The 27,976-nt window shown below is 44.1% G+C and overlaps 2 protein-coding genes across 2 annotated transcripts in view; both read left to right on the forward strand.

Annotated features, from left to right (window-relative positions):
* The first annotated feature begins 818 nt into the window (after positions 1-818).
* The window catches only part of stx12l (syntaxin 12, like), a 133,086-nt gene continuing 105,928 nt past the window's right edge, over positions 819-27,976 (forward strand). The window contains exons 1-10 of the mRNA XM_055228031.1: positions 819-953; positions 2,576-2,727; positions 4,450-4,510; positions 5,719-5,818; positions 6,181-6,318; positions 7,033-7,073; positions 7,667-7,772; positions 8,503-8,575; positions 8,730-8,812; positions 12,430-12,663. Coding sequence (XP_055084006.1) covers positions 2,631-2,727; positions 4,450-4,510; positions 5,719-5,818; positions 6,181-6,318; positions 7,033-7,073; positions 7,667-7,772; positions 8,503-8,575; positions 8,730-8,812; positions 12,430-12,522 — 792 coding nt within the window. The 5' untranslated portion in view covers positions 819-953; positions 2,576-2,630 and the 3' untranslated portion in view covers positions 12,523-12,663. The remainder of the gene's footprint in view (positions 954-2,575; positions 2,728-4,449; positions 4,511-5,718; positions 5,819-6,180; positions 6,319-7,032; positions 7,074-7,666; positions 7,773-8,502; positions 8,576-8,729; positions 8,813-12,429; positions 12,664-27,976) is intronic.
* popdc3 (popeye domain containing 3) lies at positions 24,157-27,587 on the forward strand. The gene is made up of 3 exons (XM_033980668.2): positions 24,157-24,777; positions 25,883-25,991; positions 26,325-27,587. The coding sequence occupies exons 1-3, from the start codon at positions 24,272-24,274 to the stop codon at positions 27,144-27,146; spliced, it is 1,437 nt and encodes a 478-aa protein (XP_033836559.1). The 5' UTR covers positions 24,157-24,271; the 3' UTR covers positions 27,147-27,587.

A 27,976-nucleotide genomic window follows, 5' to 3' on the forward strand; every position in this document is an offset into this window, starting at 1 on the left:
GGTTTAATATTTGTCCTTAGTAGGTTTCAAAGTTTGTTTTAGTCTGATTTCAGAAACACTGTTTAATTCACCGGCTCAAACATCGACACGTGCACAGGGCAGCAGTGCCCTCAAGTGGACGATGGAGATATTACAAGTTTGAGATCATTTATTACATCGCTGTTTCGCCTGTGTTTAGACTTTTAGACCAGGCACAATCATGAACAACTGAATCAAAGCAAGACAAATACAGCGAGTATAGTCTATATATTTATCTTAATCTATTTATCTTTATTTATACAGAGAGACACAGTGACATCACTTAGACTCTCTTTTTCACGGGCGCTGTGTCCAGTCTGTGTCCAGTCTGTGTCCAGTCCAGTGATGCTGCATCTTTGTGGATTATTAGCACGAGTGTAGAAGTCATGAGACAGACACGGGATTATTCCGGCTCCGTGTGGGAAATACTCGCACACATATACATTTATAAACGGTGTGTTTCCGTGCGTGTGACTAAGATAACTTTCTAAACATATTTATTTTTATGCCTTAATCTTGTTTAATTTAAATCATGTCACAATATTATTATAGTAATAGTATAGTATAGTAATAATTGTTTTGGCGAGACAATAGTTTTACAAATAACTGCGTGTATTTACCAGAAAAACAAAACTTAATTATAAGATCTGCTTCAGATGAAGTTTGAAGTCAACGCGGAGTTAAAATATGTTGAATTTTGTAGCAGAAAGTTATTTAAATTGTTCAAACATTCCCGTGAATCTCATTTGTCCGACTGTTGTTATTGTTCATAAATCCACCTTGAGACGGACGTCGGATTTGTCTGCGTGCGTCTGACGTCACCGCCGGGCTGGGTTTGTGCAGCTGAGCGCCTTTTCACAATTTTTCCCGAATAAATATCGATTTTTGTGGAGGATTGGGGTTGAGAGACATTGACCACACGCGTCTGCTTCTGCGTAAGATTTTTTTTATGATGTGAAATATGATGTTAAATATGTGACTTTATGTTTGTTTCTCTTAAAAACGGCCTGATCTATAAAAAGATGCTTTGTTTTGACCGCTGTGACGTGTGTGTCTTACATTTTTTTAATTTCGGTCTGCATTTCTGTCAGTGTCATTATAGTAAATGGTTGACATTATAAGTTAAATGCCTATAATGTGGTTTTATAGCGCTGCGGGCCGAAGGGTTTTATTAGTGATCCACGTGATCCTGGAATGACCCGCTTAAACCAAGAAGAACACAATTTACACACGACACACATTAACGGCGTAATGTGACCTTATATAATGTAATTGTCTAAAAAGCTTTATTCTAAGGCTGCGTTAGAAATATTAGAAACTACGAGCAGAAACAACATATTTAATTATGAATCTTTGTTTAAATCAATGTAGAAAAAAAAGGAGAAATATGGCGTGGATTTACTGCTGTGAATACAAACATAGAGTTAACGTGTTGTTAGTTTTAGATGTAAACTACAGCCTTGATAAATAAAACATTTTGATTAGTGTTAGATTATTTTGATCATTTACAAAGCTTCTGTTTGAAAATGTGATGACGTCATTCATCAAAACACATTTATTTTACAGAATTATAAACTGTAAGGTTAAATTCATCCACATTTTGCCTGAATCCGTTTAGTTGTTTTGCCAACACGTCATTTAAACAAACTCCTGAATGTGCTTCACACTTTTTTTACGTGATCAGATTTGAGCTGTAGAAGTTTGAATTTTGAACCAAAATGACACAAACTCATGACTTTAGTGTTTTGTGTTGTTCATTTACACAGATCCACAACATGTAACACACCCCAACACACCACAACAAGTAACACACTACAACATGTATCACACGACAACATGTGACACACCACATGTAACACACTGCAACACACCGCAGCATGTAACACACCACAACATGTAACACACCACAACATGTAACACACCACAACAAGTAACACACCACAACAAGTAACACACCACAACATGTAACACACTACGACATGTAACACACTACAACATGTAATACACCACAACATGTAACACCCCGCAACATGTGACACACCACATGTAACCTGCACAACATGTAACACACCACAACAAGTAACACACCACAACAAGTAACACACCACAACATGTAACACACTACAACATGTAACTCACCACAACATGTAACTGCACATTGAGTTACATGGAGATAATTCTGTTTCACTGTTTGGTTGAAATATTACCTTATCATGTATATTTACATCAGTCAATCATCAATCGCCTTCAGAATGTGTGATGGTGACACACGTGACAGTTTTGTCCAGGTTGCAGGGTTTGTGTGTTAAACATGTGTGAATGAAACAAAACACAACTCCAGGTCTGTTTGTGATGAGGAAACAACATTAGAACAGATCAGAGTCATATCGGCCTTTAATATGGGCCCTTTAATGTGGGCCTTTTAAGTTGAGAACAAAAGTATAAATTTGTTGTAAGTTCTAAAACAGAATCCAGAGACAGTTTCTACTCAAAGAAGCAATTTTTCTGACAGTTTAAACATTAATTTAATGATTAACCAGACTTGTGTGTGTTTCAGTTTCCGTGTGTGAGCCGCAGAGCCAGAGCCGCACTCAAGCCTTTGTCCCGGGCTGATGATGTCATACAGCCGCGCCGAGTGGTCCCAGCCGCGGGACTTCAGCAGCCTCATCCAGAGCTGCAGCGGAAACATCCAGAAGATCACACAGAACAGTGAGGGTCTTCTCCCACTTCAGTGTCCTGTTTGTAGAACAGTGAGGGTCTCCTGCCTCCCACATCAGTGTTATGGTCTCATTTATTGGGCTGAGAGGCCTTCCATAGATCTCTTTGCTCGACAACAACTGCCTGGTGGCCAGGCTAGGCTCAGCACGAAGGAGCAACGTGGGGCCATCCTCCTGTGGACTGGAGGTCGATGATCGACTTTGTTGTTGTGTCATCTGACCTCCGGACATGTGACTTGGACACTCGGGTGATGAGAGGGACAAAGCTGTAGAGCACCACCTGGTGGTGAGTTGGATCCACTGGTGGAGGAGGAAGCCAGACAGACCTGGCAGACCCAAGCGTACTGTGAGGGTCTGTTGGGAATGTCTGGCGGAGCCCTTTGTCAAGGGGGTCTTCAACTCACACCTCCGGGAGAGCTTCTCCCAGATCCCAGGGGAGGTTGGGGACATGGATTTTGAGTGGGCCATGTTCTCTGCCTCTATTGTCGAAGCAGCTGCTGGAAGAGTTCAGGGAGGCCATGGAGGAGGACTATCGGATGGCCTTAAAGAGATTCTGGCAAACCGTTCAGTGCGGGTGGAGCGCTATTGACCTCGAATGAGGGTGTACGGGACCCAGAGACTGGGGACCCGGAGACGGACTCATCCATCACCCTGGTTGAGGTCACTGAGGTGGTTAAAGCTCTTTGGTGGCAAGGCTCCGAGGGGGGATGAGATCCGTCCCAAGTACCTTAAGTCTCTGGATGTTGTAGCCAGAGGCCAGAGGGGGCCTGGTTCGGAGACCAAAGTGTTTCATCTCTGCTGTTTGTAGATGATTTTGTCCTGATGGCTTCATCAAGCCAGGACCTGCAGCACTGGGGCGGTTTGCAGCCGAGTGTGAAGCAGCTGGGATGAGAATCAGCGCCTCCAAATCCAAGGCCATGGTTCTCGACCGGAAATAGGTGGCACCCTCTTCGGGGGGGGTGGAGAATCCTTGCCTCAAGTGGAGGAGTTCAAGTATCTCGGGGTCTTGTTCATGAGTGAGGGAATGATGGAGCGTGAGATTGACAGTTGGATCGGTGCAGCGTCTGCAGTGATGCGGTCACTGTATCGGTCTGTTGTGGTAAAGAAGGAGCAGAGTCAAAAGGTAAAGCTCTTGATTTACCGGTCAATCTACGTTCCTGCCCTCACCTATGGTCATGAGCTTTGGGTTATGACCGAAAGGACAAGATACATACAAGTACATACAAGTGGCCGAAATGAGTTTCCATCGCAGGGTGTCTGGGAGCTCCCTCAGAGATAGGGTGAGGAGCTTGGTCACACGAGAGGAGCTTGGAGTAGAGCTTCTGTTCCTCCACATCGAGAGGAGCCAGCTGAGGTGGCATGGGCATCTATTCAGGATGCCTCCTGGACATCACCCTGGGGGGAGGGGGGACCCAGGACACCCTGGAGGGAATATGTCTCTTGGCTGGTCCGGAAACTCCTTGGGATCCCACCGGAGGAGCTGGAGGAAGTGTCTGGGGTGAGGGAAGTCTGGGAGTCCCTGCTTAGGCTGCCCCTGTGACCCAGCCCCTGGATAAGAGGAAGAAAATGGATGGATGGACTTGTGAAACATGAGGATCTAGTTTCATTACTAGTTTTAGTATCGATTAGGTCTGATTTTTGATACCGCCCTAGTCTCTTGTACAGAATTATTTAAATGTCTTCTGAAATCTTCCTGTTTTTCTGTTTCTTGCAGCTGGTCAGATTAAGAGCCTTTTGTACCAACTGGGAACTGGACATGAGCCCCAAGAGAAGCTGTGAGTGACCACATGTTTAAAGCGGGGGTATTTTTAGCTTTCTCTCATGGTCTAACACTGTTCCTCATCAAAAACATGAAGAGGTTATTGATGTCACCCATATCTGAGTAATCTAGTGAACTCTCCCGGCCCTATTCAAACCTTCCTTACAGTTAGCAGTACGAGGCTGTACGAGGCTCCGTCCCCAAGCCTACGTCACCCATGCTCCACAGGACAATTCTCCCTAAATATACAAAAATGTGTACACAAAAACTTAACAAACCTGAAAATACTCCTTCTTCAATACCCCATAGACGTAAAATACTCCCTCTTTAATACCCCACAGAAATAAAATACTCCCTCTTTAATACCCCACAGAAGTAAAATACCCCCTCTTTAATACCCCACAGAAGTAAAATACCCCCTCTTTAATACCCCACAGAAGTAAAATACCCCCTCTTTAATACCCCATAGAAGTAAAATACTCCCTCTTTAATACCCCATGGACGTAAAATACTCCCTCTTTAATACCCCATAGAAGTAAAATACTCCCTCTTTAATACCCCACAGAAGTAAAATACCTCCTCTTTAATACCCCACAGAAGTAAAATACCCCCTCTTTAATACCCCACAGAAGTAAAATACCCCCTCTTTAATACCCCACAGAAGTAAAATACCCCCTCTTTAATACCCCATGGACGTAAAATACTCCCTCTTTAATACCCCATAGAAGTAAAATACTCCCTCTTTAATACCCCACAGAAGTAAAATACCCCCTCTTTAATACCCCACAGAAGTAAAATGCCCCCTCTTTAATACCCCATAGAAGTAAAATACTCCCTCTTTAATACCCCATGGACGTAAAATACTCCCTCTTTAATACCCCATAGAAGTAAAATACCCCCTCTTTAATACCCCATAGACGTAAAATACTCCCTCTTTAATACCCCACAGAAGTAAAATACCCCCTCTTTAATACCCCATAGAAGTAAAATACTCCCTCTTTAATACCCCATGGACGTAAAATACTCCCTCTTTAATACCCCATAGAAGTAAAATACCCCTCTTTAATACCCCATAGAAGTAAAATACTCCCTCTTTAATACCCCATAGAAGTAAAATACCCCTCTTTAATACCCCATAGAAGTAAAATACTCCCTCTTTAATACCCCATGGAAGTCAAATATTTTTGTGTTTGCAGAGTGTAAAGTGATCATTTGTGTTTTTAGGCAGCAGCTGCAGCACTACACCAATCAGCTCGCCAAAGAGACGAACCGCCATCTTAAGGACCTGGGGGCGCTGGCCCCGCCCACATCTCCATCTGAACAGGTCAGTTTAAAAACACTGACCACATGAACAAACACAACACTGACCACATGAAGAATATGTATACCGATATATCGCTCATCCCTAATAAAATGGAAATCGTGTTCTGCCCAAACCATGTTCTTAAAGTTGAGGTGTATCAAAGATAAACATCATGACCAGAAGTGGAATGCAACCAAGTACTTGAGTACTGTACTTAAGTACAGTCTTTATTATTTGTAATTTACTTAAGTACGTTTTATAGTGTGTACTTTTTACTTTTACTTCAGTACATTCTAGAGCAATATCTGTACTTTTACTTGAGTGTTTCTTTGCTCTGGTATCTGTACTTGAACTTGATTTACTCAAGTACTTTCTGTGTCCAGCGGCAGCAGAAGCTTCAGAGGGAGCGTCTGATGAACGACTTCTCCTCGGCCCTCCAGAACTTCCAGACGGTCCAGAGACGAGCGGCCGAGAAGGAGAAGGAGAGTGTGGCCCGAGCGCGTTCCTCAGCCAGAGCTACGGTCAGAGAAATGGTCAGGGCAATGGTCAGAGCAACAGTCAGGGCAACGATCAGGGCCATGGTCAGCAGTAAAGCAGATGGCTCTGGTCATTTAAAGAGGAGAGCTCATGTAATTTAAAGAGGAGGGCTCAGGTCATTTAAAGAGGAGAGCTCAGGTCATTTAAAGAGGAGGGCTCAGGTCATTTAAAGAGGAGGGTTCAGATCATTTAAAGAGGAGAGCTCAGGTCATTTAAAGAGGAGAGCTCAGGTCATTTAAAGAGGAGAGCTCAGGTCATTTATAGAGGAGGGCTCAGGTCATTTAAAGAGGAGAGCTCAGGTCATTTAAAGAGGAGGGCTCAGGTCATTTAAAGAGAAGAGCTCAGATCATTTAAAGAGGAGGGCTCAGGTCATTTAAAGAGGAGAGCTCAGGTCATTTAAAGAGGAGAGCTCAGGTCATTTAAAGAGGAGGGTTCAGATCATTTAAAGAGGAGGGCTCAGGTCATTTAAAGAGGAGGGCTCAGGTCATTTAAAGAGGAGGGTTCAGATCATTTAAAGAGGAGGGTTCAGATCATTTAAAGAGGAGGGCTCAGGTCATTTAAACAGGAGGGCTCAGGTCATTTAAAGAGGAGGGTTCAGATCATTTAAAGAGGAGGGCTCAGGTTATTTTAGACCCATCACATCTGGACAGTCAAAGCTAAATGTTATAAATATTTAAAGACATGACTTTGTTTTTCAGGGCGATGGAGATGACCTGAAGGACCTGGTCACATTTGAGAAGTAAGACTAGACTCAGTTGCCGCTTTAAGTATAAAAAGAGAGTGACACTTTAAAGTCCCGTAACGCACTGCTCCCTGTCCCAGTCTAACGTTTCCTTGTCACAAACAGACCTGGAGTTGTTTCATTCACACATGTTTAACACACAAACTCTGCATATTTAGGCTGAGTTCTTCTCTCAAACTGAAAACACTCTGTTCCACCTTGTGATGTCATCATGTGGTAATACAGGAAGTGCTGCACTGTGTTTTTAAACTCCACACAGCATCACTAGAATCATTTGGATCATTTCAGACCTGGAATTGCCAATCTTTACTGAACTAAAGGTAAAAGGAGCTGGTCACTTGAATACTACCACTTCATGACATCACAAGGTGGAACAGAGCATTTCTAGCTTTAGCTACACAGACTAATATAACATAAAGTGTTACTCAAACATGTGTGAATGAAACAAAACAAAACTCCAAGTCTGTTTTTGAGGAGGGAGCTGCGTTAGAACGTGGATTGACGCTGACAGGGGTCAGCTGTGGGATCAGGACCTTTAAAGAGGGTCACTCGTTGTGGTCAGTGTGGTCATGGCCACTGTGTTTGTGCAGGGAGGATGAGTGGGGTCAAACTCTGACACAGACGCAGGAGCTCGGGGTCACAGAGGAGGATCTGGAGGTCATCAGGGAGAGAGAGACCAACATCCGACAACTGGAGGTACAAAGCAAACACATCTGTAATCTTAAAAGAAGTCACAGGACGAGGTTAAAGGTCATTTTTATGCCTCAACCACAGACGGTAGTGGACTAAGTGAGTGTGACTCCGCTCACAGCGTTCAGCTCCAAATGAAGCTCATCGACGCTAGCAGTTATAGCGGCCAATTTGGAGCCGAGTTCCATTTTTTTAAATTCAGGCAGCGAGTATCATAGCAACCAAAGAGCCAATTAGGAGCGAGGCTGCTGAAGGCAAAGCACCTTCCCGCCCTCATTGCTAGTTTAGCAGAGATCAGGCACTTAGCAACGCTGTCAGACAAACCTGTTGCTAACGCTAGAGTGGGTTAATACGAACATTTAAGACCAAAATGACGAGTCTGACAGCAGCAGTTACAGAGAGAGGGGACACAGTTTTTACAGTCCATGGAGCCGGAAGTGCACCCATGATCAGTTCCTGTTTAGAACGCGGTGGCTAGCAGGTTAGTTATGTCCATTTATATAAACAGTCTATGGTCTCATGTCACACTGTTGTTTTCTCATCAAAAACAGACCTGGAGTTTTGTTTGCATAATCCTGCATATTTAGGCTGTCTCAAAACACCCACCTAATGATGTCATCAGTGGTTCATCCACCTTCATTAGACTCATTTGGACTATTTCAGTGCCACTTTGCAGCTTAAGTCTAACACTAGCAGCTATCGTTGTGAGCATTAATTAAGCTGCCTCTGTCCACAGGCCGACATCATGGACGTCAACCAGATTTTCAAAGACTTGGCCGTGATGATCCATGACCAGGGAGAAATGATCGGTAAGAGCGCATTCCTCTCACCAGGAGGTTGTGGGTTTGACTCCTGATCTCTGAGTGGAGTGTGCATGTTCTTCCTATGTGACTGTGGCAGAGTGGTTATCTGGTGTCTTGGAGTTGAAGATTGTGGGTAAAATTCCTCTGTTTCTGTTCACAGACAGCATTGAGGCGAATGTAGAAAACGCAGAAGTCCATGTTAACAGAGGCGCGGCTCAGCTCCAGAAGGCTGCATACTACCAGGTGAGTCACTCGCCAGCAGGTGGCGTACTACCAGAACAGTGAATATTAGATTTTTTTATTTTTTTTTATGTTAGCTCCTTTACACCATGACGCTTTATGATCGCTCTGTTAGCTGCTCAGTTTATTTAAGTGTTGTCTTTATAATCAGGATGTGTGTGTGATAAACCAGAGGTTCTGGGCAAGGCAACTTTATTTGTACGGCACAATTTATACACAAGGTAATTCAAAGTGCTTTACTGAATAAGAAAAACATTAACATCACAATACAACAAATCAAAACATAAATAACCATCATAAAATTAACTTTAAAAACATTAAAGGAGAAGAGGCAGAATAAAACCCTTTCAGTCATATGCACAGATAAACAGGACCATTTGAGCCTGGACATTGTTAAACATTGTCAAAGTAGAGGCCTGTCTCATCTTCAGGAAGACTGTTCCAAATTTTAGCTGCATAAAACTCAAACACTGATTGCCCATGTTTATTCCTGTCTCTTGGCACCTGCTGGAAACCAGTACTAAACCAGGACTAAATCCAGATGAAATGAGGACCACAGCAGGAGGCCGGTCCCTGAAGTCCTCAGAGTGTGAGACGGTTCATGTGGCTCTAATGTGTGGGAGATACACTTTGGTTCTGGTCCATGGAGAGACTTGTTCACAAGCAGAACTGCTTTAAAGTCTATTCTGAAAGTTGTTTTTCCTCCACACACTGATCTGTTGGATGCAGTGAGTGAATCCACTGGTCCATATTCACCTGCTGCAGTGAGACATAGATCTGAGTGTCATCTGCAGAGTTGTGGTGAGACAATTATTGCTGCATATTAACTGGCCTAACAGCAGCATGTAGAGATTGAACAACAGGGGGTCCCAGGATTGACCCCTGGGGCACCCCACAGGTCAGGGACATTTTATCTGAGACACATTTTGCTATTTCAACGAAGTGCTGCCTGTTTTCTAGATAGGACTTGAACAGTTTAGTGCCGTACCAGACATGCCCTCCCAGTCCTCTAGTCTCTGTAAGAGGATCCCATGATCGACAGTGTCAAAAGCAGCACTCAGATCTAACAGGATCAAGAATGAGACTTTGCCTGCATCAGTGTTCAGGTAGATGTCATTTGTCATCTTGACAAGAGTAGTCTCAGTGCTGTGGTGGGGTCTAAAACCTGACTGGAAAACATCAAAGAAATTGTTCATTTGGAAAATGACTTTTTCAAGGACTTTGACTAAAAACGGCAGATTTGAGATTGGTCGGTAATTGTTCAATATCATGGCATCAAGACTGCTCTTCTTTAGGAGAGGCTTGATAACTGCAGTTTTCAAAGCTCTTGGGAATATTCCAGATTAGATTAGATTAGATTAGATAATACTTTATTGTCAGATCAGAGATCTGAAATTTGTCTTGCACATAGATTGAAGTGACATATGCGAGTGAGTGATGATAACAAATTTTGAGCACAGACTTTAGAAATTTCCTGGCTAACACATGGAGGCAGCATGTAGATGCACTCAGACTGGTGATGATCTCTGGGACAGTTTTGTCAGTTACAGGACCAAAGTGAGTCAGCTCTAAGTGTCTAGGTGGTGGTGGGTTGTTATTTGTGTCGTGGAATTGATGGCATTTTTAATGCCCTGAACCTTGTCATTAAAGTATACTGCAAACTCATTGCACTTAGATGTGGAAATTAGTTCTAATGGCAGTGGAGCTGGAGAGTTTGCTCATCTGTTTACTGTTGCAAACAGGACACAAGAGTTGTAACTGCAACTTCCAATAATGTCTGAAAAATCCCTCTCCCTTGTTCTACATAAAGTGTGGTTGTACATGGGCATCTTTTCTCTGTAAATCTTATAATGAACCTGGAGCTTTGACTTGCTCCATTCCCGCTCGGCCCTCCAGCACTTCCTGTGCCCTGACCGAGTCATCATTCCTCCATTGCTCTTTGTGCTTGTATGAACCATTTGAACCTTCATCAGGGCAATGGTGTCCGGAACATTTCAACAAATCATCAACATTAGAACATGAGGCATTTTCAAAGTGCATCATTTCCATGAACAGGGCACCTGTTTTATCATTTATGTGTCTCCTTCAAACAACTGCAGGACCAGCCACTGGTTTGGGAATAACAGACAGGTCAAAGAAGACACAGAAATGATCAGACAGAGCAACATCCACCACACTGACATTTGAAATATTTACTCATTTTGTAATGAGCAGGTCTAGAGTGTGTCCTCTGTTGTGGGTGGACTCGCGGATATACTGAGTCAGACCAAGTCTGACACATGTACATTAAAATCACCTGTAATGAGTAAACCATCAAAGTCTGTGCATACGACTGAAAGCATCTCAGTAAAATCATCAATAAAACTCAGACAGTGATGGGGAGGTTTGTATATGACTGAGTATGGAGGGGGATTGTTTTAGCACCATTTTAAAGGAAACATAAGAAAACACCCCAGATGACAACCAGTGAATAAGTAAATTATCTCTAAAAAATACACACACACATCCACCTTTTTTATTTGCTCGCATTTCAGATTCAGATTTGAAACTGGGTGGAGTTGATTCCACTAGAATTGCATTACCTGTGTCTAGCCATGTTTTGGTTAAAAACATAGAATCAAGATTAAAAGAAGAAATAAAATCATTAATTAAAAATTACTTGTTACACAAACATCTGACATTGAGCACATTGATTAGTTTCAGTAGGTCTGGATGTTATCTTCTTACAGGGAATGTGAATTAAATGTCTCTTATTGGACAATCTAACTGTCCTGTTATTCAGTTTACGTGGTGTAACTGTAGATACAGCTCCATCACAGGCCTCAGTCTGATATTATCTTTATCATGACTGTATGTCCTGGGACAGCAGAGGCTCTGTGTGTCCTAGCTCTGGGTGATGTTATCTTTATGACTGTATGTCCTGGGAGGGCAGGACTACCTGCTTCATTCAGTCGGGTTGTGTCTAATTAAAGTCCTGTCTCTGTCCACTGGTGTTTTTTGACTCTCCCAATGCATTGTGGTCTATATTGACCTATAGTGACCAGAGCTGGACAGTGTTGAGTGCACTACTTTTTACCAAATGGACATTTGGACACCACTAAATTGGCGTGACAATTAAATAGCGCCCTCTATCAGAACAGTCCCAAGTTTACATCATCATCATTACTTGGCAGCAGGGGCACGGTGGCTGAGTAGTTAGCACTCTCGCGTCACAGTGAGAAGGTTCTGGGTTTGAGACCCTTCTGCGTGGAGAAGGTGAAGTGTGTGCCGACCAGGTAAAGTCCAGCTGAGTTCACCCTGACCAAGATGAGCTGAAGATCCAGCAGTAGGTCGCCAGATGCACCTGCTGCTTCTGACAGGTGACCCATGGATGGGTCAAATGCAGAGACCACATGTCCATGTGGGACAGTGACGGGAGCCTGACCTGCACAAAAAGCTTTAATGCTGTTTATTTATTGTACCTGACATTTATTTTTCAAATGTTTTCTTCAAGTAGCATCTGTAAAAACATCATTTAGCCTCATCACGTTAGCGCGTTAGCTCTAAGCTAGTGCTGTTTTAAATGCTATTTAATGATCACATTTTGAATACAATTCTCTGTCTTCTCCTGTGTTTTTCAGAGAAAGTCTCGTAAGCGGATGTGCTTTCTGACCATGGTGCTTTCACTGGTGCTCGTGATTCTCATCATCATCATCTGGCAGGCCATTAAATGAGTCAAATGAGTCTGCAGTTTACCCAGTGTCCTTGAAGTGTGCACATTTGAGTGTGTATGTGTATGTATGTGTGAGTGTGTGAGTGTGTGTGTCTGAATGTGAGTGAGTGTGTGTGTTTGTGAGTGTGTGTGTGTGTGGGGTGTGTGTGTGAGTGTTGGGGTGTGTGTGTTTGTGTAGGGATGCGTGTGTATGTGGGTGTGTGTGTTTGTGTAGGGATGCGTGTGTATGTGGGTGTGTGTGTGTATGTATGTGTGTGATATACACACAGGTTCTAGTTTTGGTTCTGTATTTCTCTCTGGGCCAATGACTTGTACGAATTATCAAAGAAATGTCCAAATAGAAAAAACAAAAATGTTGAACTTTGTTGTAACTGTTCAAACTGTTCTGTTCAGATCTTTAACCATGTTCCACAGTCTTTCTTTAAATCCTCCCTGTTCTTCTAACTGTTCTGTTTAGATGTTTATCCATCTTCTAGTCATTTCCTCTCATTTTCCTCTGAAGTTGTAATTGGAGTGATTCATGTTTGAAGCTTTAATCTCTTATTTTCGCCATTTTTGACGTTTGCTATTTGTCATTTGTAGTTAAAAAACACAGTGCAAGATGCTCCAAATACACCATGAGATTCTAAAAATGAAAAAAAAGCATTAACAAGCACAGGTCACCATGGAGACACATCAGCAAACAGAAACTTAAAAAAAAAAAAACACACAAAAGTGATTTAAAGAGCACATGTTCAGGAGCCTGTGATCAGTCCAAGCTCATGGTCCTGTTTAGGAGTTTGATTTTACATAAAAAAGGTGAGAGTGACTCACTGAAAAATTGTTGGATAATGCTAACGCTAGCTAGCTTGTGACTGTGATGTTATTTGAGAGGGACTTATTCAACAGCACAAACCCACTCACCTGTTATAGTTCAGATAAGTCAGTTCTTTATGGGTAGATTGTGTTAAAACAAACCTCAGATTAAAGTCTAGCAGAGGTTCAGACAGAGCAGTGCCTACAGTTTGCGTCACACCCTCAGAGCATGTTAATGATATTAGCTACAAAGTATGCAAAGGAACAAAAATAAGCTTTATAGAAAGACACTAATATTCAGCTCTAACGAACACAAAAATAATATATGTTTCTTTTCTTTCATGTGGACATATACACACTACAGTCCTGTTTATTTGTACATTTGAACTTAAATTATACTAATATTAACTTATAATGTGTTCACTGGAGCATCTGAAACAGCTGAAACTGCCTCTCACGTTTTACCTCTGTGTGAAATGATCCACTGAAAGAACAAAAATAAACTTTTGTTTCTAAATATCAAACTGTACTGTGTAATAAACTGCCACATGTAAATATTAAAAACAAAAGTTAAAGGTCTATATTCACTTCAAGGGCCCAACAAACTGCATATTCATACTTGAGTTCTTCTCTCAAACTGAAAACACTCTGTTCCACCTTGTGATGTCATCATGTGGTAATACAGGAAGTGCTCCACTATGTTTTTAAACTCCACACACCATCGCTAGAATCATTTGGATCATTTCAATCCAGGAATTGCCAATCTACTACTGAACTAAAAGTAAAAGAAGCTGTTAACTTGAAAACTACCACTTCATGACATCACAAGGGGGAACATTGCATTTTTCAGCTTTGGAGATGTAGACAGACTAATAATAAAGTGTCACTCAAGAGTTACTGTCTGTGTAATCCCTCAGTCGTCCAGGTCTGATCCATAGTAAAAGCCGAAGTTAAATCTGTCAAATGGACAAAATGTTATAGGAGTGAAGACCCAAAGTAAACAAAGGAAACAAAGAGAAAAATAGAGCAAGCCAGTAGGGCCATTAAAGGTTGAATGGAGGTCATTAAGGCTGAAACTGGAGAATGTATCTTGAAATCCAGAGTTCCCGAGGAGCGTGTGTGAATGGTCATGTATGTTAGCATTATAAAATAAGAACGTGTGATCAAAATGTGACACTGCTTTTTAAAACTTTATATTTATGAACTTTATTTTACTTTACATATCTATGGGGTTTAGTGAGATTAAAGATTAGCACCGTTGCCATAGCAGCTAACAATTCAAAACTAAATATTATTATTATTTTGAATGGTGAACATTTCTATCATTTGAATTTGCCTCTGAATCTTTATCTGAGGTGTTTGAGTTTATAAAGAAGCACATGACCCGATGTCCAGGGTTTATTTTCACAACACATTTTACTGTCAAAAAAGTGTAGTTTTTTTTGTTTTGTTTTGTTTTTTTTTGGTTTTGTTTTTTGTTGGGTTTTTGTTTTTTGTTTTTTTGGTTTATTTTGAACAAAAGGACAAATGTATTACTTGATAAAAATTCTTATGATTCAAAAACTATAACCACAATATCGGACAAAATGAACAGTAAACGGCTCCCCCCTGTGTGTGAGAAACGAAACGAAAACCAAACGAATCTGCAATAAAATCCACACAGGCACTGGCTCTGTCATGTTGTGTTATATTCTGTCCACCAGGGGGTGATATAGGCTGGGTAATGGGTAGAACAGCTGTACTGAAGTAAGAGTACTGCTACTTCAAAGTAACATGACTCAGTTTGAAGTAAAAGTAGCGACCCAAATAATTAATAGAGTAAAAAAGTATTTAGAGTACTTGAATATGTGAGTATTGGTTTATAAAATTAGTTTTTAATATGAAGTGACTCGACAAAACATGATAAAAACACTGTTCTGTTTCAGAAGAAGAACAGAACAAACATCATAAAACAAATCATATCTGAAGCTAAATGCTCTTCACATAAACCTTTTCTTACTGTGGAAATACTCACAAAGTAACTTGGCTTTACTCAAGTAAATGTACTGCTACTTCAGCAAAATATTACTCAGGTAGAAGTCAGAAATAATGTCAAAAATCTACTCAAAGAAAAAGTCACTGAGTAAATGTAAATGAGTACAAGGACCACATGACCAAGCTCTTGCTATGATCACGGGTACTGATACCGATACTGATACTGGGATCCACTATCTGATACTGAAACATGAGTGGGATCAGTATCGGCTCCATGGTATCGGTTCAGTCGATATCCTGGTTGGGCTTTAACTTGATTAAATCAGACTCATTTCAAAATGTTTGAACTTTTCTATATATGAAGTTCTTCAGTCTGAAGGTAAAAGAACATTAACAGAACATTTACAGAACAGTTACCGAAAATTTAAAGAACACTTCCAGAACATTTAAAGAACACTTACAGAACACTTAAAGAACATTTAAAGAACACTTACAGAACAGTTACAGAACATTTAAAGAACATTGTTGGGTGTGTGTGGAAGAAGTGAACTAAGTTTTAAGGAAATAGAAAGAAAGAGCCATTTCCCATCTTTACACTGGTATCAGTTCTTATCGAGTATCAGCAGATTCTTAAAGTCAAAGTATCAACATCGGTTTGGGGCTGAAAGAGCCAGATCAGTGAGCGTCTGCTGTTTGGTTCTGTTGTGACACCAGAGTCCATGTAACACATGAAGGACACACTGACCTTCACAAACACAGGGACCACTTAACGGCCTCTTCGTTAAAGATGCTGCGTTTCCATGACGACGGCAACACTCTTTACATCCCGCCTACTCCCCATCATCATCATCATCAGCTCCTTGTTAGCTCCTCATCAGCTCCTCTGAAGGGCCTTTGAGAGCAGCAGAGACTGTACAGACGTTACAGGTGCTGTACCTGATTTGTTTTAAAAACAAATTTCATTTTAAACAGTTTGGTCCAAAGTTACTCTTCTCTGACCTTTTGTATTGAGAAAATCATAATTATTCACCATGATGAGTTTATAAGAGCTTTTCATTGCTTTCAGACGAGAGCGGAGATTTGCTAGCAACAACTAGCATGTTGACAGTGCATCTGCCTTACTTCCTGGTTTGTTGATGATACAAATGCTTTATAATCAGATGTACACAGAGGCCTTCAGAGCTATGTTGTATACAGACTATAGAGTACACAGACTATAGAGTACACAGACTATAGAGTAAACAGACTATAGAGTACACAGACTACAGAGTACACAGACTATAGAGTACACAGACTATAGAGTACACAGACTATAGAGTATATGGACTATAGAGTACACAGACTATAGAGTACACAGACTATAGAGTACACAGACTACAGAGTACACAGACTATAGAGTACACAGACTATAGAGTACACAGACTATAGAGTATATGGACTATAGAGTACACAGACTATAGAGTACACAGACTATAGAGTATACAGACTATAGAGTACACAGACTATAGAGTACACAGACTATAGAGTATACAGACTATAGAGTACACAGACTATAGAGTACACAGACTATAGAGTATACAGACTATAGAGTACACAGACTATAGAGTACACAGACTATAGAGTATACAGACTATAGAGTACACAGACTATAGAGTACACAGACTATAGAGTACACAGACTATAGAGTATACAGACTATAGAGTGTACAGACTATAGAGTACACAGACTATAGAGTACACAGACTACAGAGTACACAGACTACAGAATACGCAAACTATAGAGTACACAGACTATAGAGCACACAGACTATAGAGTACACAGATTATAGAGTATACAGGCTATAGAGTACACAGACTATAGAGTACACAGACTATAGAGTATATAGACTAAAGAGTACACAGACTAGACAATATGAAGCCTGAGGGAGACACAGAACTGATCTGATGTGTTCACTCCACAGACTGTATAAAGGAGTGGACTGAGTGAGTGTGACGTCACCCACAGCTTCAGCTCCAAATGAAGCTCATTGAGGTGAGAGCAGTTATAGCGGCTAATTTGGAGCGAGGTTGCTGAAGGTAACGCCCCTCCCCGCCCACACCACTGGTTTAGCAGGGAGTGGGCACTTAGCAACTCTGTCAATTAAACCTGATTGGTTTGTTATTAATGTTCATATCTTGATTTAGAGACACATTTGTAAAATAAAAAACTCCAGGATCATGTTTAACAAACAAACCTACAAACCTCTTCTCTCTGAAGAACTGAAAACACACTGTTGCACTTTGTGATGCCATCAAGTGGTAATACAGGAAGTGTTCCACTGTGGTTTTAAACTCCACACACCATGACAAGAATCATTTGGATCATTTCAGGCCTGGAATTGTCAATCTCTCTGAACTAAAGGTAAAAGGAGCTGTTCACTTGAAAACTACCACTTCATGACATCACAAGGTGGAACAGAGCATTTTGAGCTTGGGTGATGTAACAGACTAATAATATAGTGTAACTCAAACATGTGTGAATGAAACAAAACACAACTCCAGGTCTGTTTTTGAGGAGGAGCATTATGACATGGATTAAAGGTCACAGGGGTCAGCTGTGGGGTCAGGACCTTTAAACCCTGCCTGGCTCGTGCTTCTCTTTATGCTCCATCTCCCAGAAGCAAGCTCATTTTATCAGTCGACAGACACATGCACAGACACACTGGAGTCTGAAGGGTTTTAATGCCACACTGAGGAATATTCCTGGTAAAGTAATGGCATCTCCATGGAGACGAACCTGGACCTGGGTCTCCAGGGCTGGACACAGAAAGGTCAGATATAGATCTCAGCCTCTGCTCTTTCAAACACTTGTTCTTCTATTGTCCTCTCTGAGTCCAGCTTTTCATTTCAGACTGAACCAGACCAGAATCAGACCAGGACCAGACCAGACCAGAACCAGACCAGGACCAGACCAGAATCAGACCAGAATCAGACCAGGACCAGACCAGGACCAGACCAGGACCAGACCAGAATCAGACCAGAATCAGACCAGGACCAGACCAGGACCAGACCAGAATCAGACCAGAATCAGACCAGGACCAGACCAGGACCAGACCAGAATCAGACCAGAATCAGACCAGGACCAGACCAGGACCAGACCAGGACCAGACCAGAACCAGACCAGAATCAGACCAGGACCAGACCAGGACCAGACCAGAACCAGACCAGAATCAGACCAGGACCAGACCAGGACCAGACCAGGACCAGACCAGGACCAGACCAGGACCAGACCAGAACCAGACCAGGACCAGGACAAAACCAGGACTAGACCAGGACCAGACCAGAACCAGACCAGGACCAGAACCAGACCAGGACCAGACCAGGACCAGACCAGGACCAGACCAGGACCAGACCAGAACCAGACCAGGACCAGGACAAAACCAGGACTAGAGCAGGACCAGACCAGGACCAGACCAGGACACTAAAGGATGGGTCAATTGCAGGTTTGTGCAACTGACCCATCCTTTAGCGGATGTTGAGACTGTTGATTTTTTTAACTTTTGTGACTAAAATGAACAGATTTTTGTAAAGTTTTACTGAAGAAAAAGAAAAAGTGTCATTTCACTTGTTTAAAGAAGAACAAGAACCACCATTTAATATCACACTGTCAGTGATTTTAACAGAGAAAAGGAAGAGAGGAGAGAGAGGAGAGGAGAAAGAGAGAGGGAGAGAGAGAGGAGAGGAGGAAGAGACAGGGAGAGAGAGAGGAGAGGAGGAAGAGACAGGGAGAGAGAGAGGAGAGGAGAAAGAGACAGGGAGAGAGAGAGGAGAGGAGGAAGAGACAGGGAGAGAGAGGAGAGGAGGAAGAGAGGAGAGGAGGAAGAGACAGGGAGAGAGAGAGGAGAGGAGGAAGAGACAGGGAGAGAGAGAGGAGAGGAGGAAGAGACAGGGAGAGAGAGAGGAGAGGAGGAAGAGACAGGGAGAGAGAGAGGAGAGGAGGAAGAGACAGGGAGAGAGAGAGGAGAGGAGGAAGAGACAGGGAGAGAGAGAGGAGAGGAGGAAGAGACAGGGAGAGAGAGGAGAGGAGGAAGAGAGGAGAGGAGGAAGAGACAGGGAGAGAGAGAGGAGAGGAGGAAGAGACAGGGAGAGAGAGAGGAGAGGAGGAAGAGACAGGGAGAGAGAGAGGAGAGGAGGAAGAGACAGGGAGAGAGAGAGGAGAGGAGGAAGAGACAGGGAGAGAGAGGAGAGGAGGAAGAGAGGAGAGAGAGGAGAGGAGAAAGAGACAGGGAGAGAGAGGAGAGGAGGAGAGAGAGGAGAGGAGAAAGAGACAGGGAGAGAGAGGAGAGGAGGAAGAGAGGAGAGAGAGGAGAGGAGAAAGAGACAGGGAGAGAGAGGAGAGGAGGAAGAGAGGAGAGGAGGAAGAGACAGGGAGAGAGAGAGGAGAGGAGGAAGAGACAGGGAGAGAGAGAGGAGGAAGAGACAGGGAGAGAGAGAGGAGGAAGAGACAGGGAGAGAGAGAGGAGAGGAGGAAGAGACAGGGAGAGAGAGGAGAGGAGGAAGAGAGGAGAGAGAGGAGAGGAGAAAGAGACAGGGAGAGAGAGGAGAGGAGGAAGAGAGGAGAGAGAGGAGAGGAGAAAGAGACAGGGAGAGAGAGAGGAGAGGAGGAAGAGAGGAGAGAGAGGAGATGAGAAAGAGACAGGGAGAGAGAGGAGAGGAGGAAGAGAGGAGAGGAGAAAGAGACAGGGAGAGAGAGGAGAGGAGAGGAGGAAGAGAGGAGAGAGAGGAGAAAGAGACAGGGAGAGAGAGAGGAGAGGAGGAAGAGAGGAGAGGAGGAAGAGACAGGGAGAGAGAGGAGAGGAGGAAGAGAGGAGAGAAGTGGAAAAGGGGGAGAGAGACACACACACCTCATTCACCCACAGAGGGCGACAGTGGCTCAGTTGGTAGAGCGCTTGTCCTCTGATCTGAGGGTTGATGGTTCAAATCTCTTGACATAAACATCATTGGTTGAGCTGTCTGTGTGTCTCAGTTTGCTCATATAAACTGGGTCAAATATATTCAGTCGCATGTGCCCTGCCAAAAGAATCCTCACCCGCCCCTGTCCTTTAGCCCCACCCCCTCCTCACCCGGACCTGTCCCTAACCATCCTTTAGCCCCTCCCCTTTTTTATTTTTAGCCCTCCCTGGATGCTGCAGTCGGGTTTCACTCCAACATATTTATAAAGTGTGTCGTGTAACAGCCCCTCATCTTCATCATCCCCCTCATCATCATCATCACACAGACACTGAAACACATCACATATAAAAAAAACATGTTTCAAACTGTTTCAAACTCACCAGTGTTTCACTTTCTGCAGCAAAGTCACTGAAAAATCTTCACATAAACAATAACATCATAAACGTTTTATGATGTTAAACTTTTTAAATTTTAAAGAGGAAAACAATTTTACCTCATTTGACAGTTTTGCATCTCCATAATTAAACTGAGGAGCTTAAAGAGGTCAAGGGCCCACTCCAGACCCACACAGAGGTCAACCCTTAAATAATCCACATTCCTCTATTCTCTGATCTGTTCTAATGTTTCCTCATCACAAACAGACCTGGAGTTGTGTTTTGTTTAATTCACACGTTTAACACACAAATCCTGACTATTTAAGCTGAGTTCTTCTCTCAGACTGAAAACACTCTGTTCCACCTTGTGATGTCATCATGTGGGCGTGTACTTCAAAAAGGGTGTGTCACAGTAGGCGTGATACAGTGGGCACGTTACAGTGGGCACGTTACAGTGGGCGTGTCACAGTGGGCGTGTCACAGTGGGCGTGTCACAGTGGTGAGCGTGTCACAGTGGGCGTGTCACAGTGGGCATGTTACAGTGGGTGCGTCACAGTGGGCGTGTCACAGTGGGCATGTTACAGTGGGCGTGTCACAGTGGGCGTGTTACAGTGGGCGTGTCACAGTGAGTGCGTCACAGTGGTGAGCGTGTCACAGTGGGTGCGTCACAGTGGGCGTGTCACAGTGAGCGTGTCACAGTGGGCGCATCACAGTGGGCGCGTCACAGTGAGCGTGTCACAGTGGGCGTGTCACAGTGGGCGTGTCACAGTGAGTGCGTCACAGTGGTGAGCGTGTCACAGTGGGTGCGTCACAGTGGGCGCGTCACAGTGAGCGTGTCACAGTGGGCGTGTCACAGTGGTGAGCGTGTCACAGTGGGTGCGTCACAGTGGGCGTGTCACAGTGGGCATGTTACAGTGGGCGTGTTACAGTGGGCGTGTCACAGTGACCGCGTCACAGTGGTGAGCGTGTCACAGTGAGTGTGTCACAGTGGGCGTGTAGATTTCTAACATGGTTAAAACTCTGAAAAGTCTTTTTCAGTTTTTCTTGACAAACTTTCAAAACCTGGTCCACATTTAGTACAAGGTTGATGCCACTAAAATCACTTATAATGAGAAGAACCTGAAAAGCTGCCATGTGCACTTTAAGTCGCTCTGATTGGTCACATCTGCTCCCTCAGGCGGACTCCCATCATGCTTTGCTGCATTAGTGCTAATTGGCTGTTGGCTGGACTGTGAGGGCAGAGGCCTGTGGTCTATAAATACACGAGGAATCTGAAGTGGCACATTTCACAAACACCAGTTTGGAGTTTTAACTTTCACAACAACAGCTCACAACGCCAGGAGACACTGAGGAGAGCACCCCCTACAGGCCAAAGAAACAAACTCCACCCAGATCCTGCAGGGGCCTGTCAAAGAGCCTCATTCCCTCGTTTGTGTCCTGCCCCAGTACAAGCATGTTAAATACACAGATTAGTATGCTAGTTGTCGCTAGCATTAGCTAGACAGCAAACCTCTGGTCTCTGGGATTTATGAAAAGAGCTTATAATCTCATCATGGTGAGTCATTAGGATGTTCTAATGCATAAGGTCGGTGAGGAAAAACTGTGTAAAATGAACTAGTTCTGTTTTTGTTTTGTTTGTTTTTTTTGTTGTTTTTTAAGACAGTAAAGTAGTAGCAGCAACAGTAGTAGTAGTGTAGTAGTAGTAGTAGTAGTAGTAGTAGTAGTAGGAATGTTGAATCGTTTTTTCTGCATTTGAAAAACAGGACAGCTCCAGAGAGAGAGGGGAGAAGGGCAGATGGGGATATGGGGAGGATGGGAGAGGAGGAGGAGGGGAAGGATGAGGAGGAGGAGAGGAGGAGGGGAGCAGGGGAGGTGGAGGATGGGGGAGTGGAGCTCGGGGGTCTCCTCTGTCCCAGATACATCAGGAAACATCTTTAGAGTCAAAGTCACCTTCAGCTTAAACTGGAGCAGTCCATAGATTTAACAACAACAGAGAAAAATGAGGACCCCCCATATAACACCACCCCCACACGAGGCAACCCCACAGAGACTGAGACACCCCCCTGACTGTTTCTGCAGAATTACTGTGAAAAATATCAGTGCTAAAGAGTAAAGGTGCTCTGTGTCAACATGAGAAGATAAAGTTCATCTGAGGAGCCACAGAAATAAATACATCTGACTGGATGATGATGTCTGGCTCTGTCTAGAGACATTTTGGAGAGCGTGAGGACCAGACTGAATGAATCTGTGTAAAAAGTATAGAGAATCTATGCCAGCAGTGTGGCTTTAAATATTTCGTCTTTGTTCATTACATGTGTTTTTATTGCTACAAAAAGACTGTGAGCTGATCTGTAACTTGGGCTGGTGGGCATACATATGTTTAATGCCAAACTGTGGAATATTCCAGGCAAAACAATAACATTTCCATTGTACTGAATATTTAACACATCAAATAAGCAAGGACCATGTGATCAGCTCTGATCTCTGACCCTGTACTGTTGAGTGACCTCTGACCCTGTACTGTTCACTGAAAATCTCTTAATTCATTTTCAAGATGCCATTTCCCACTGTACCCGTTTTCACCTCCACCGGCACACGCCCACTATGAGGTACACGCCCACTATGAGGTACACGCCCACTATGAGGTACATGCTCACTGTGAGGTACACGCCCACTGTGAGGTACACGCCCACTGTGAGGTACACGCCCACTATGAGGTACACGCCCACTATGAGGTACACGCCCACTGTGAGGTACATGCTCACTGTGAGGTACACGCCCACTATGAGGTACATGCCCACTGTGAGGTACACGCCCACTGTGAGGTACATGCTCACTGTGAGGTACACGCCCACTGTGAGGTACACGCCCACTGTGAGGTACATGCTCACTGTGAGGTACACGCCCACTGTGAGGTACATGCTCACTATGAGGTACACGCCCACTATGAGGTATACGTCCACTGTGAGGTACATGCTCACTGTGAGGTACACGCCCACTATGAGGTACACGCCCACTGTGAGGTACACGCCCACTATGAGGTACACGCCCACTATGAGGTATACGTCCACTGTGAGGTACATGCTCACTGTGAGGTACACGTCCACTGTGACGTACACGCCCACTGTGAGGTACGCATGTCCTTCTCCAGTTTTATTTTCTCAGTCGGTGATACTCGTAGGATTTGGCAGCGTCGCGTCGTCATTTTGGTACAAATGAAAAAAAATGTGCTGCTATAGTGTGATGTGCAGCTGTCCATAGGGGGCGCCGTCAGCATGTGGCACTTGTTGTGATGTCATATATAACTTTCGAGACACAAACACATTAGGGTTGCTTTAATGTTTAGCTCTGACACTTGTCCCTTTCTAAAATAATCATTTGTTTGTTATTTACCCAAACCTGTTCATAACATAAAGTCTACGTAAAGTCAACGTAAAGTCAGATTAAACGCGTCTGACACGTCCATATCTGCCCGCGCGCGCATGTTTCACGCTCAAGTTGTGATTGGCTCCTCTTGTTTACACTGTTTCCGGTCCGTTTCCATAACGACAGGATTGACAGCTCCAGGTGCGCACGGAGCCGCGGCGCGCGCTCTGGCACACTCGTCTCCACCGTGCGTAAAGTTGGTGCCATGTCCTTCTCTCGCACTTTTTAGTCCAGTTTAAGGCTGAAAATCATGGAGCCTCCGGACTTTGAGGCGCTGAACCTGAGCGCGCAGCCCACCCCGTTCACGTTCCCGGTGTGTGAGGGCTGGAGAGCCGGCTCCGAGGGCTCCGTGTTCCAGCTGGCGAACATGTTTGTGTTCTTGGGCTTGATGGGCGGCAGCGGGCTGTACGGGCTGCTCTATCTGTTCACGTTTCTCACGCTGGGCTTTTTCTGCTCCACTCTTTGGTCGTGGTCGGACCCGTGCACCACCGACACGTTTCTTTGGACCTTGGCGCTCTTTGGGACGTGTTTGGGGCAAGTGCTGCATGTGTCCTACCGGTTACGCAGCGTCACGTTTGACAAAGACTTTGAGGATCTGTATAACTGCGTGTTTAAGAGGCTCGGGGTGTCGCTGGCGCAGTACGGGAAGATCGTGGCGTGCAGCGAGCGGCACGTGCACACGCTGGAGCGGGACCACTGCTTCGCCATGGAAGGAAAAACGGCCATAGACAAACTGTCCGTGCTGCTGGCGGGAAGGTTAAAGAAGCCATTACGCTACTTGTTATGTTCTTTATGTTGTTTCCTCGTCACAAACAGACCTGGAGTTGTGTTTTGTTTCATTCACACATGTTTAACACATAAACCCTGCATATTTAGACTTAGTTCTTCTCTCAAACTGAAAACACTCTGTTCCACCTTGTGATGTCATCATGTGGCAATACAAGAAGTGCTCCACTGTGTTTTTAAACTCCACACACCTTCACTAGAATCATTTGGATCATTTCAGTCCTGGAATTGCAGATCTCTACTGAATTAAAGGTAGAAGATGTTAACTAGAAAACTACCACTATGTGACATCACAAGGTGGAACAGAGCATTTTGAGCTTTGGAGATGTGACAGACTAATAATAAAGTGTTACTCAAACATGTGAGAGTGAATAGCAAAAGACAAGATTTAAATCTGTCAACTGGACGAATCATTGTAGGGGAGAAGACATTTGGCTGCTCATTTAAGCTGCTTCTTCAGTTCTGGTCAGATTACTGCTGGACACTGCCTTATGTCTGTCTGAAGGGAGGAGCTAATTACACTAAAAGTGTAAAGAGCTTTTGTTTACAGTTACAGCTGTAATGACCCTATTCTACCTGTAATGGCTGCCTATTGTTCTCTTTGTTCCTGGGAGGACCCAAAGTCACATGGTTTTGAGACAAACGCAGGCCTAAATATGGCGCTGTTTATTTATTTATTTTATTATCTTCATGAATCCAAATCTGTGTCGACCACAAGACAGAAAGTCAAGAATTTAAGCTAACAGAATGCACACACATGTATAAGAGTGAGACGGGTGGAGCGTGTGGACTGAACTCGCACAGACAGAATTTAAAGGGCCGTGTTCACACTTTTGACCTGAAATCGTGTTTTCAAAACACAAAAACTGGATCCTTTGGCTCCACATGAGATTAACACTTAATCTGATTTTCAGCACAAAATTATAATTGCTGTCTGTTGTTGATGTTGTTGCTGTGTGTTGTTGCTGATGTTGTTGTCTGTTGTTGTGGTTGTTGCTGTGTGTTGTTGCTGTTGTTGTCTGTTGTTGTGGTTGTTGCTGTGTTTTGTTGCTGATGTTGTCTGTTGTTGTTGCAGGATCCGAGTCACAGTGAATGGGGAGTTCCTTCATTATATTTATCCGTTCCAGTTCTTGGACTCTCCAGAGTGGGACTCTCTGCGGCCGTCTGAGGAGGGCATTTTTCAGGTGAACCCAAACACACAAGCAGATAGTGAGGCCCGAGTGAGGCCCGAGTGAGGCCAGAGAGTGTTGTCAGTGAACATGTTGAACTTTGTGCCAGTTTTAGATCCATGACATGAAGCAGCCTTTAGGGGCGCTCTGCCTTTATACTGTATCTATATATATATGTCTCTTTAGAATGTTCAGGGCACAAACACGCAGACGAGGTCCAAAGGGTAGGGTAGTCTTCTTATGACATCTTATCAAGGATTTGTAGTACAATCCCCCTCACTGTCATTGTGCCAATGGCAAGACACGATAAGCTTTGATGTTGACTGTAGTTCTCACCCTGTCCTGTAGGTGACGCTGCGCGCTGACAACCGCTGCCGTTACGTATCGTGGCGGAGGAAGAAGCTGTACCTGCTTTTTGCCAAACACCGGTATCTCGCCAAAATCTTCGCCCTGGTGGTGAGGAATGATATTGCAGACAAACTGTACTCTTTGAATGACAAAGCCTTCGACAGCGCCGGACACCGCTACGATCTGCGCCTGCCCAGCTTCTGCCACCCGCCCCACCTGTCACCCAAGGACAACCGGGGACAACCGCACCTGTCGCCCAAAGACAACCAGGGAGAACTGCACCTGTTACCCGAGAACAACCGGGGACAACCGCACCTGTCGCCCAAGGACAACCGGAGACAACCGCAGCCGTTGCCAGAGGACAACCGGAGACAACCGCAGCCGTTGCCAGAGGACAACCGGAGACAACCGCAGCCGTTGCCAGAGGACAACCGGAGACAACCGCAGCCGTTGCCAGAGGACAACCGGGGACAACCGCAGCCATTGCCAGAGGACAACCGGGGACAACCGCAGCCGTTGCCAGAGGACAACCGGGGACAACCGCACCTGCCAGCTCAAGACAACCAAGGCCAACTGCACCTGTCAGCTGAAGACAACCAGGGAAAACGGCACCTTTCACCCCAAGACAAGCTGGGACAACCGCACCTAACGCCCAAAAACAACCAGGGACAACCACAACAGTCACCTTCAGACAACCAGGGACAACCTGTTGCACCTGCCCGCCGGACACCTGCCCGCCGCACACCTTTCCGCCCCTTACCTGCCCAGACGGAGCAGGAGGGGCTGCTGCAGGTGCCGGGGCGGCGGGGGAGGACCACCTGATGTAGTTTAAATGTTGAGCTGTAGAGTAGAAATGTGGTTAAAGTTGCACTGTGGAACTTTTCTGGTAGAAGGTCTGTAACCTGCTTGTTTCCATAACAATGTTATTGTTTTTCATAGGACTGTCCCAAACACAGGGGGGTAATACTCCGTTACTTGAGTCACTTTCTAGTAAAACTGTGCTGTAGTTTTAGGCCTCACAGTGAGAAGGTTTTGGGTTCAAGTCCCAGGCCTGTCTGTGCAGAGTTTCTTATGTAACATAGTGAACTGTGAAGTGAAGGAACCGCGAGCTCTGACGTGATCAAAACGAGGAAGGTGAAGGTGAATAAATGAGCACTTTGGAACCACCACCTGATGATGTCATGAGGTGGAGGTGAGTGTTTTGTGCAAATAAAGCACATCTGCTCATGTTTATGTGAATAAAAATAAATCTGTGTTGTGTGGACGTGTTTGGCTCGGAGTCTCTCTGGTCTCTGTAAAAGTTTGGATTAAATGAAACAGTCCTGAGTTTATCAAACACAAACATTTATATTTATACTACACATTATGAAAATCAACTGACTTTCATCAGCAGAGCTTTGTCTGGTGGGTTGAGGACTCGATAGTTTCTCCCAGATCTTAAGGTGTCCAGCAATTGCTCCAGTGATGAAAAAATACTTGGGTACAGAATACTGAATACTGCAGTGTGTAAAGAGTACACAAGAGTACCCAATCAGAGTGCTGTTCTGTGACACATGATCCAATCAGAGCGCCCTGTTCAGACACATGGTCCAATCAGAGTACTGCGTTCTGAATACTCTGAATACTTTACACTGAGTCTTGTTTAAAAAAGG

Source organism: Periophthalmus magnuspinnatus, chromosome 16 (assembly GCF_009829125.3).
Source record: "Periophthalmus magnuspinnatus isolate fPerMag1 chromosome 16, fPerMag1.2.pri, whole genome shotgun sequence".
Lineage (NCBI taxonomy): Eukaryota > Metazoa > Chordata > Actinopteri > Gobiiformes > Gobiidae > Periophthalmus > Periophthalmus magnuspinnatus.

Coding starts and splice junctions, on each gene's coding strand:
- popdc3 (XM_033980668.2), top strand. CDS start 24,272: ATGGAGCCTCCGGACTTTGAGGCGCTGAACCTGAGCGCGCAGCCCACC. Junction 24,778..25,882: donor TCCGTGCTGCTGGCGGGAAG/GTTAAAGAAGCC, acceptor TTGTTGTTGCAG/GATCCGAGTCACAGTGAATG. Junction 25,992..26,324: donor CTGAGGAGGGCATTTTTCAG/GTGAACCCAAAC, acceptor CCTGTCCTGTAG/GTGACGCTGCGCGCTGACAA.